The sequence below is a fragment of the Microcebus murinus genome, chromosome 6 (assembly GCF_040939455.1).
Source record: "Microcebus murinus isolate Inina chromosome 6, M.murinus_Inina_mat1.0, whole genome shotgun sequence".
NCBI lineage: Eukaryota > Metazoa > Chordata > Mammalia > Primates > Cheirogaleidae > Microcebus > Microcebus murinus.
The window spans coordinates 83,229,404-83,240,990 of record NC_134109.1 but is presented as its reverse complement, the minus strand read 5'-3'; the positions used below and the strand labels follow the sequence as shown (position 1 = coordinate 83,240,990).

The window sequence follows — 11,587 nt, the reverse complement described above, 5'->3', positions numbered from 1 at the left end:
TTAGTCTTTTCAACACAGCAGCCAGTGATGATTTTAAATTTTTAAAATTTTCCATCATGCCCATAAATCTAAAGTCTTCACTAAGACATAGAAGGCTCTTCATTAGCTGACTTGGCTACCTCACTGACCACATTGCCTACCTCTTTCTTACTGTACTCTAGTCATACTGGCCAACTAACCATTGGTTGAGAAAATGCATTCCTGCAACAAAGACTTTGTATTTCTTGTTTCCTCTGCCTCTAAATCTCTTCCCATCAACCTGTGCTATTCCATAGCCAGTAGCCACTAGCAACACATGGCCTCTCAGCATTTGAAAGGTGGCTAGTATAACTAGGGAACTTAACTTTAAATTTTACTTAATTTTAGGATGAGTACAGTGGCTCACACCTGTAATCCTATACCTCTGGGAGGCCAAGGCGGGAGGATCGCTCAAGGTCAGGAATTCAAAACCAGCCTGAGCAAGAGTGAGACACCCTGTCTCTACTATAAATAGAAAGAAATTAATTGGCCAACTAAAAATATATAGAAAAAATTAGCCGGGCATAGTGGTGCATGCCTGTAGTCCCAGCTACACAGGAGGCTGAGACAGGAGGATTGCTTGAGCCCAGGACTTTGAGGTTGCCATGAGCTAGGCTGATGCCATGGCACTCTAGCCCAGGCAACACAGTGAGACTGTGTCTCAAAAAAAAAAAAATACTTAATTTTAATTAAATTTAAAAATTAATACTTCAGTGACTACCTGATGTGTACAGGGTTCCCCTTAGGGGTGTTAAAAAAGTTCCAGAACTAGGCTGGGTGTGGTGGCTTATGCCTATAATCCTAGTACTCTGGGAAGCCAAGGCAGGTGGATCGTTCAAGGTCAGGAGTTCGAAACCAGCCTGAGCAAGAGCGAGACCCCATCTCTAAATAGAAACAAATTAATTGGCCAACTAAAAATATGTAGAAAAAAATTAGTTGGGCATGGTGGTTCGTGCCTGTAGTCAGCTACTTGGGAGGCTGAGGCAGAAGGATTGCTTGAGCCCAGAAGTGTGAGATTGCTGTGAGCTAAGCTGACGCCACGGCACTCTAGCCTGGGCAACAGAGTGAGACTCTGTCTCCAAAAAAAAAAAAAAAGTTCTGGAACTAGATAGTGGTAATAGTTGTACAACATTGTGAATACACTTAATGCCACTCAATTGTATGCTTTATATATATATATAGGTACTATAGTGAATTTTATGTATATCTTACTATATTAAAAATATTTCACCTTGGAATTTATCCAAATGAGTTGAAAACATACACAAAAACCTGCACATGAATGTTTATAGCAGCTTTATTCATAATTACTAAAACTTGGAACAACGAAAATGTCCTTTAGAATGGATAAACTATGGTACATTCATACAATGGAATATTATTCCACTAAAAAGATATGAGCTATTAAGTCATGAGTGAATGTTAAATGCATATTACTAAGTGAAAGCAGCCAACCTGAAAAGGCTATATACTGTATGATTCCAACTATATGACATTCTAGATATAGAGACAGTAAAAACATCAGTAGTGACCATGGCTTTAGGGGTAAGGAAGGAGGAATAGGTGGAACACAGAGGATTTTTAGGACAATGAAACTATTGTACATGGTACTATAATGGTAGATACATGTCATTACACATTTGTCCAAAGCCATAGAATGTAACACAAACAATAAATCTTCACACGAACTATGGACTTTGGTTGATTGTGATGTGTCAATGTTGGTCCATCAACTGTAAAGTAACAATCTACATTAGTGCAGCATGTTGATGGTGATTGAGGCTCTGTGTGTATGTGTGTAGGAAGGGAGTATGTGGGAACTCTATATTTTCTGCTCAATTTTACTTTGAACAGAAAACTGCCCTAAAAAAGTAGTCTGTTGAGGCCAGGCATGGTAGCTTATGCCTGTAATCCTAGCACACTGGGAGCCTGACATGGAAGTACTGCTTGAGGCCAGGAGTTGGAAACCAGCCTGAGCAAGAGCAACACTCCATCTCTACCAAAAATAGGAAAATTTAGCCAGTGTGGTGGCACACACCTACAGTCCCAGCTACTTAGGAGGCTGAGGCAGGAGAATCGCTTGAGCCCAGAAGTTTAAGATCATGCCACTGTACTCCAGCCTGGGTAGCAAAGCAAGACACCATCTCAAAAGAAAAAAGTAGCTGTAAGAATGATCATTGTTCTGCCATGATGGAATCTTGTGGTGGGGAGTAGGATGGACAGCATCTTAAGGGCTGATCATTAATTTTGACAAATGGAATCCCAAATTCATGTTTCTGGGTCTCGCAATATTTCAGCCCTATATTTTCAAATACTTATACAATGACTCCATTTGTACGTTTTCAAGTTCATTTTTCTGCCATCTTCAATCTGTTATTAAACTCATTTGATGAATTTTTCATTTGAGTTATTGTACTTTGCAGTTCTCAAATTCCATTAGGTTTTTTTTTACAATTTTCATGTCTTGAGATTCTTTGAACATTTTTATAATAGCTGTTTTAAGCAACAAACAATAAAAAGGTCCATCTCAATTTCTTAAAACTATGAATCACATTTTATTGTTTATATGTCTAGTCATTTTTAACTGAACACTGGAAATTGTAAATATTATGTTGTAGCGATTCTGGAATCTGTTATCTTCTCTGAAAACTGATGATTCTTTTATTAGTGGGCATTTCAGTCACTGAGTGGTCACCTAAACTTATATATGCTTGGTGTTGTACTTTATTAGTTCATAGCTACAGAAGTCCTAGAGTTTTGCAACATGCTCGCTGCAGCAGCACATACTAAAATAGGAACGATACAGAGAAGATTAGCATGGCCCCTGCACAAGGATGACATGCAAATTCATGAAGCGTTCCATATTTTTGGTTTCACTTTTTAATGTTCCTGTGTGGGGAAACTGAGGCTGGGTGGCGGAAGTGACTTTTCCGGCTTCACAACCCTATCTCCAACTTCTAATCCAAAAAAAAAAACGTTTCGCAAATCCTTATTTGACAAGACTCAATGCTTAATCTCCATAATCTGTTTCCCACGCCAATCTTTTTTTTCTTTTTTTCTTTTTATACTCCTCCCACCTCACCCTGCCCCCACAGCCATGCCAGGCAGAGACAGGACTTCTGACACAGCCACAAGTCCAGGTCTTGCTGCATTGGAGGGACAGGTCTGCTGCACAATCTTTTTTTTTCTTTTAAGACTTTTTTTAAAGACAAAGTGTAGCTCTGTTGCCTGGGTAGAGTGCAGTGGCATCATAACTCACTGCAACCTGAAACTCCTGGACTCAAGTGATCCTTTTGCCTCAGCCTCCCCAGTAGCTGGGACTACAGGCATGCGCCATAATGCCCAGCTAATTTTTCTATTTTTAGTAAAGATGGGTCTCACTCTTGCTCAGGCTGGTCTTGAACTCCTGAGCTCAAGCAAACCTCTGACCTTGGCCTCCCACAGTCCTAGGATTACAGGTGTGAGCCATCGTGCCCAGCCTGCCCTGCCAATCATGTCAGTACTGATTTTAGGCTTTGTTGGGGAAGTCTAGAGTAGCTTTTACGGTATGGCATGGTCTTTACTCCTAAGGGACAGCCTTTTGAGTATTCCAGCTGCTGCCACAATTGTTAAAGAGATCTCCACTTTGACAATCCCAGAAATCCAATGTCCCTTTTGCACCAACACTTCTTGACCTCTGATATCTCTATTTTGTTCTCAACCCTGTAGTAACTATTATCTGATAAGCATCAGGTGGTCTTGCTGTGAGGATGGACAGCCCAACCCTCAGCCATGGACTTTTTTGGGGGCCACCTCTATGAACTCCCTCTTTGGTGCCCCACCCCATAGATTCCAAATGTTTCAGCTGCTCATCACTATGATCTCTGTCTTCTCAGCTTGGGAAAACCACTGTGGTCTTCTCTGATTTCAGCCTGTTTACACCACAGGAAGCTGGGTCATTGTGGGGCTCATTGTTAAGTTTCCCCTTCTCTCAGAGATAGTAGTCTTGTGCTGGCTGAAAACAGTTGCCTAATATATCTTCTCTAGTTTTATAGTTGCTACTAATCCAAGAGTGCTAGTCAAGTCACACTACTTGGAGGTGGGGGAGTGTGAAGCATGGGGAGTGGGGAGGAGTTGGGGGAAGACTCTCACTCTTTCACCCAGGCTGAAGTGAAGTGCAGAGACTATAGCTCACAGCAGACTCCAACTCCTAGGATCAAGCAATCTTCCTGCCTTAGCCTTCGAGGACTATAAGCGAATGTCACCAAGCCTGGTTAATTTAAAAAATTTTTTTCTTTAGAGATGGGGTCTTGCTATGTTGCCCAGACTGGTCTTGAACTGGCCTCAAGCAATCCTTTCCCATCAGTCTTCCAAAGTGCAGGGATTGCAGGCATGAGCCACCACACTCAGCCCTTCCTTCAATTTTTTAAAAGTCAAACTAAGGGAAGAGGAACAATCCCTCTTAGATAGAAACACTAAGGAAATATGATTTTTCAGAAGCCATGGTTAGAACTATTAGCCATGGTTAGAAATATTATCAATTGGTCCAAGATTTCTCACTTTATAAAGTGTCTAGGCTGCTAATTAAAGAAATTTTGATGTGTAAGTAATAACTACAATATAACCAAGTGATTGTTTTTATGATAATGGAACTAAAGTCAGGTAATTTCCTGGTTTTGAGTGGAGAACAGGTCTGAGACACTGAAGGTAACAAGCAGAGAAAAGCAGAAATGGGAGTCTCCATTCAAGTCCTTGTTTCAGTTGTCCTTAAGCCCAGGGGACTGCTGCCCTTTATGCAGTTTTTGTACACGGACCATTAAATTTCCCCTCTTTTCTGGGTTAGCTGGTTGAATTTTCATTTAGAATCCTTAGTGAGTAGAGTAAACTCAATATCCTAGACTTGGAAATGTATTAATGTCACACTGTTTGTCTCATTGGAGACATATAGCCAAACATGGGGGAACAGAAGTTTCCAAGGTCAGGCATTATGGGAAGTGACTGCCTCTCTCATAATCATGTTTTTTATAGATTCTCTTCCTCATATTCTAGCAAATTTTGTTGTTATGTGATTACACAAATGAGAAGTTTAAAAAACACAGTCTGAAGATTTTTAAAAATAGTGTGACATTTTAAAAAATGATTTTGAAGTCATATTTGCATTTCCTCTGGAATCATCCTTCCATGTATATTTTATGTTCTGTGTTTTCACTTTATAGGTCAGTAATAGTGACCTGAACATACAAGGCTGTCACTATCTTGTCCCCTTCCATACCTCTTCAGCCACTTTCTCTTCCCCTTGCTCATTATGCTCCAGCCACACAACTATAATATTTTAGTTGAGTGAAAATCTAATTATTTGAAAACTTGGAACTTTGTTTTATTTTTTATAGCTCTTTTACACTATTTAAAATTATCTGGCTCATTTGTTTACATGTGTATTATTTGACTGCCCCCACTTGAATGTCTGCTCCAAGAGAACAGAGACCTTGTCTATCTTATCCAGTTATCTTACTACATAGAACAGTGCTGAGGATACAATAGGCATTCAATATCATTGAATAAACTAGCCCTACAGTAAAGAGCCTTATTGTAAAAATTTCTGGTATTCTAGTTTAGCTTAATTTAAAATGAGTGCTAAATTTACTCAGATTTTAGTTAAAATACAACTATTTACATCACATCAGTATGATGTTTGCATATGTATCAGAATCAGCAAAACAGTAAAACAAGTTTAATTTTTAATTTATTAGAACCCAGTAAGTGATGATTTCAAAAGCAGAGTTTTCCATTAAATTAACACTTAATTCAGGGCAAAAATACATTTTAAAAACCTAAATCTTAAGGCAGAAGTAAAACATTATAAAAAAACAGCATGTCTAATACAGACTGTATAATGTCAGAACTTTGAGACTCACATATTATTTTATAGCACTATAATATTAATACAGTCAGAAATATTATCAATTGGTCCAAGATTTCTCACTTTATAAAGTGTCTAGGCTGCTAATTAAAGAAATTTTGATGTGTAAGTAATAACTACAATATAACCAAGTGATTGTTTTTATGATAATGGAACTAAAGTCAGGTAATTTCCTGGTTTTCATTTGTAAAGATTTTATAATATTAAATATGAAGTATTACTAGGAGTATTTTTAGATTTATTTCCCCACCCTAATGCCCAAAAGATGTACATTAATTCCCTTTAACTCCCTTTTAAAACTTCTGTGAACCCACCATACCTATTCATTGTAGGCCTGACCCTACTGATAACAAATGCATGAATTGTTTACTTTGATATGGTAGAAAAACAATTTTAGTAAATTACTGCATCTTTTCCTAGTCATTTAATAATTTCAAACTGAAGTCTTAAAAATTTTTGTACCTCAACAAGTGGACAACCTCTGTAAGTTTGAATTTGTACTAGAACTTGTTAGTATAGGGGGGAGGTATTTTATGTTTATATGCAATTAACAGTAGTCCTTCTGAAAAACAGGGTTAACAACCTTAAATTTCCCCTGAAGATCAAATCGTTTGTTTTAGGGGAGCAGGAAAAGATTTAAAATACTTTAAATCAGAAAACAAGGATTAGCTAGCTTACTCTACTGAATAGTCTCAAAAAGAAATGCATTTAAAGAATTTTTTAAGTCCAGCAAATATGAGCCTGATGGGTTCTTAACTAACATATTAAGTAATTACAAAGACTCGTTTTTATTACAAACTTTTAAGCTATTTTAATAAAACGGCTATAGATCCCACTGTACTTCTATTTATCTGTGCATTAATAAAAACCTGTTAAAATTCCTTATTTAGTACTTGTGAAAAAAATCTAGTCAAATAAGATCACTAAAACTACCAGAAAAACTTTGAAATACCAATTGCAGATTCAGTTCAAAGTATATTTAGCTACTTTCAGGATCTGGTATTTAAATCATGAATATCTTCACCAACTTCAACTCTGAAAATATAAAAAGTTTTGCCAGTGCTGGCTATAGTTAAACAGTACTGGTATTAATTGAAAAAATAAAAATTGAAAATATATTGTCAATCATGCATTCCACAATTTCAAGAACTAAGTAAGGTATAACTTATAAATATTGTTATGTCTTTGCAGGTTATCTCAACTTCCATTAGGCCTCAGCTGAAAGCTTATCTGCCAAAATGTATAGGCACTCATGTAAAATAAAAGGAGTATGGAGGTGATTTTGTACACATGCTGTCCAGTTTGACTTCCCGTTTCCCCTCTTTTTTTTTTCACTGAAACACTTAATCAATTTGTAATCCTGAGATATTAGAGCTAGATGGGCCCCTCTTTTATGTAACTATTCTAGTTATAACTCCTTGAAAAGCATGAAATGAAGGGTAGCTAGAACAGAACACCTGTTGGGCTAACAGGAATATATTAGTGTAAAAAAAGTTTTCAGCTGAATACTGGTTCTCATGGTGGTTATTATGTGAAACATATAACCTGTACAGCCACTTTCTCCTGTTTATCTATTTGTGGAAGTAATTAGGCTCAATAAAATGTGAAATATACATTAGTTTGCTTTGAATGCAAGGATTAACTGTTTTTGGCTCAACTGTATCATAACCAAAAAAGTCTCTGTTTTGCTAATACAATATGAAAAAGTTCACATATGTACATGGGTACATTCCTTCATTAAAGTTTTTCCTTAAAATCTATCTCAACGTATCTTTACAACTGATCTTTACAACAAAAGTCAAAATGACAAAGTAGAAATGCTTCCATTTTACAGCACTTTAGGTTTTCTGAAGTTTTCCTTTAGGACTTAAAGGACATCATTGAAACGTTGCTTTCCATAGTCTGCAGGATCCATTTGAAGCTCTCTTTCTTCATCATCTGTAAGTGAAATAATTCTGTATCAAGAATATTATTTTTAAAATCACAGCAGAAATCCATTTAAATGATGTCTCAATTTTTCTCAGCCTTAAGATAGTTTTCTGCTTGCTATTTTACACTTACTGTAAATAGTGTTCTATTTCTTAGTTCCTTGGCTAAAGAGTGAAAATTATATAAGTGAAAAGTATACATTTTGGAAGAGTACTTAATTTTAACAAATCTTTTGATGACAGATAAATAGGCAGAAATAGAGATAGATGGATGGATAGACAAGCAGGCAGAAATAGAGCTAGATGATATAACTAGCAAAACTTTAGGAACACACAAACATTGAAGAGTTAATCTTTTTACATAAATATTTATATTTAGAAGAAGGTTTAGTCCTTTAAAGTTCTGGTGGAGACCTTTCTGTGTACATTTTCATGCTTTTAAAAACCAAAATTTTTTCTAACTATAAAAGTAATCCACACTGGAATTGTAAAAATTATAAAAGATAGGAAAATAAAAGTCACTCATAATCCCAACCAACATTTAACAGTTTAGTAAATTTCTTTGGTTCTCTGCAAACATACCCTTGGACTTCCTAAATGGAATATACAGGAAATCAAATTTTAGGCCGGGCACAGTGGCTCACACCTGTATATAATCAAAATTTAGGCCAGGCACAGTGGCTCACACCTGTAATCCTAGCATTCTGGGAGGCCGAGGCGGGTGGATTGCTCGAGGTCAGGAGTTCAAAACCAGCCTGAGCAAGAGCGAGACCCCGTCTCTACTATAAATAGAAAGAAATTAATTGGCCAACTAATATATATATAGAAAAAATTAGTCAGGCATGGTGGCACATGCCTGTAGTCCCAGCTACCTGGGAGGCTGAGGCAAAAGGATTGCTCCAGCCCAGGAGTTTGAGCTCCTGTGAGCTAGGCTGACGCCACGGCACTCACTCTAGCCTGGGCAACAAAGTGAGACTCTGTCTCAAAAAAAGAAAAAGAAGGGGGGGAAATGGGCATTTATTGAAACCTTAAAATCTGTACCCCCATAATATACCAAAATAAAAAAAAATAATTAAAAAAAATAAAAAAAAAAGAAAAAGAAAAGAAAATTTAACCTTTTCTTTACCAAAAATTAAAAAAAAAAAATGATTACATAACATTGTTATACAATAAAATCCTCAAAGCCTCTTTGAGTAGTTATTTTAAATTACTCCAAATAGTATTGGAGTTTGATTTATTTGGCTTTTCTGACTCCTTGGCTATCTGCTGTTACTTTGCATTGTTGTCAGTTTATCTGCCAATAGCAATCCCTCCTTTTTAATTTTGCTGCAAACAAGTTTTGAAATAAAACTGCTCAAGAGTATTAAAATCATATTAGGACAAGAATGGAAATTATTTTAATCAAAGCCTAAGAGGGCCCCTTTTGACTAAATGACTTTGTATGACATATTTTGGCTCCTCTGCAGCTTTAAAAAATTATTTTTCTCACTTTCTGGTTCACAGTGAAAATTACCAAATAGCTTATTTTTGATAGATTGAGGTGCTACTATCATAATTGTCTGAAAATATAATTTTATATAATTTAAAGAAAAGTTATACATTAGAATTCAAATTCATATGTATACTGTAGCTTTCTAAAAATCTATTATTTTAAGCTTAAGTTTCACCCTAAAATTTTATTCTTTCAAAAATGCCAAACAAACCAACTTTTTCTTTTTCAACAACTTTTCTATTAAATTTATAGAACTTCTCATTTAGAATCATAGGCAACCATTTTGCACCATATTCTTTTTTGGAGGGGGGGTCTGAGGGGTGGGGACAGAGTCTTGCTCTATTGCCTGGGCTAGAGTGCCATGGCGCGCCAGCCTACCTCACAGCAACCTCAAACTCCTGGGCTCAAGCAATCCTTCTGCCTCAGCCTCCCGAGTAGTTGGGACTACAGGCATGCGCCACCATGCCAGGCTAATTTTTTCCATGTAGTTTTAGTTGGACAATTAATTGCTTTCTATTTTTAGTAGAGACAGGGTCTCGCTCTTGCTCAGGCTGGTTTCAAACTCCTGACCTTGAGCGACCCTCCCGCCTCGGCCTCCCAGAGTGCTAGGATTGTGCCCAGCCTACACCATATTCTTACCAAACTGATCTCATATCTTTAATAGTCTAATCCACTAGGATTGATGCCCCCCAAATCTGTTATGTGTAAAGGCTTAAACTGTAGTCATATTCACACTCTTATTTTGTAAAATGCTAATCAACCTCTTATCAAATAACTCTCCTGTACTTTACTTAAAAAACATGATCTAGTTCCTAAACTTCTTTGAACCTCTAATTATATTCTCAGTAAAACAGAGATAACTGTTTTTTCCTACCTTAAAATATTAATAATATATATGAAGGTGGTCTTATAGTTGCAATGTCCTATATAAACACATGGTTTTATTTATATTCTTTAGCATAAAGTTTTAATATTGTATCTGCACATTGTTTTTCAGAATTTCACAGAACTTTAGAATACTGCATTGAGCAGTTATTCTACATTAACTAGAGTCCACTTTCAGTATAGCTATTCTACCTAGAATTCAAGTTTCTACCAACAACCTCTTAGCATTTATCTGTAAAGTTTTATTAAATCACTTCCAAATCTGATGTAGAATAACAGATAAGCCCTAAATATAATTACATGCACTGGCATTTTATTTCATTTTAGAAAGCAAAATCTTTAAATAGCTCATTAAGGTAAAATGACTATCAAAGGAAATATAATTATAAAGACATCCATATTTATTAAATAATTCCTAAATTCCCTCTAAAGTCAAGAAAGGACTATCTCTATTAAAGAAAGCTCTACCAAGCAAGAACTTCTTGGGGCAATAAGCCAGTGAGGCTCCACTAAAAAGTACAAGTTAATCCACAGGGCAAAGTACAATGACCCTTAATGACCCTCCAAAGCAGGCAACCTAGAGAAAAAGTTCTAGATTTGCTTTCACTTTTGAAAAATTATTTTATTCAAAAAACACTTATATAGTGCTTACAGAAAGCACTTATATAGTGCTTACAGAAAGACGTTGTTCTAACTGAACAAATATCAAATCACTTAATCTACATAATGACTATTGAGTTAGGTAACTATATTTCTTTTTTATAATTGAAGAAATTAAGGAATAGAGGTATAGGTAACTCACAATCTCACAGGGCTAGTTAGTGGCCAAGCTAGTATTCAAATCCAGGCAGTCTGGCTCCAGAATATATTCACTTAAGCCCTATGCTAAGCTTCCTTCCATAGGAATACACTTAGTAATACTTATGCATTTCACATTCTATTAAATTTGGAACTTCTGTGTGATTATAGATAAAAGGAAATTTGCAAATATCTATTTCCTTAGTACAATAAAGATGAATTAAAATATATATTATCCATCAGATGTGCAGTGTTTCCAGAATTAATCTTTTAGTTAATCTTTTCATTGGGTCACTAAAAAGAGGGAAAAAAAAATGTACATATCAACATAAATAAATTAATACTTCCTTTAGGATGCTTCAGAAAACTAGGAATCAGAGAAATCCAAATAAACCATGATTGTAAACATAGGAAAAATTTTGGCCTCACTTAATCCTACAAGAAAACACTCTGTAACTAGTGCTGACCACAATGATCAATATGCATAAACAGGTATCAGAGATAAGGCTAGAATCCTTCAGCTTCCCATTGGCAGAGATGCTGCCAAAGACTTCATTTCACAATTCA

The 11,587-nt window shown here is 36.1% G+C and overlaps 1 protein-coding gene and 1 pseudogene across 3 annotated transcripts in view; one reads left to right on the top strand and one right to left on the bottom strand.

The window, feature by feature from the left end:
* The first annotated feature begins 2,788 nt into the window (after window positions 1-2,788).
* LOC142871623 (uncharacterized) lies at window positions 2,789-2,887 on the top strand (annotated as a pseudogene).
* Window positions 2,888-5,725: 2,838 nt separating this feature from the next.
* GOLM2 (golgi membrane protein 2) overlaps window positions 5,726-11,587 on the bottom strand; it is a 124,942-nt gene continuing 119,080 nt past the window's right edge. For all 3 annotated transcript variants that reach the window (XM_012766681.2, XM_012766680.2, XM_012766682.2), the window contains one exon: window positions 5,726-7,855. In XM_012766681.2, the coding sequence (XP_012622135.1) occupies window positions 7,785-7,855 (71 nt within the window). In that variant the 3' untranslated portion in view covers window positions 5,726-7,784. The remainder of the gene's footprint in view (window positions 7,856-11,587) is intronic.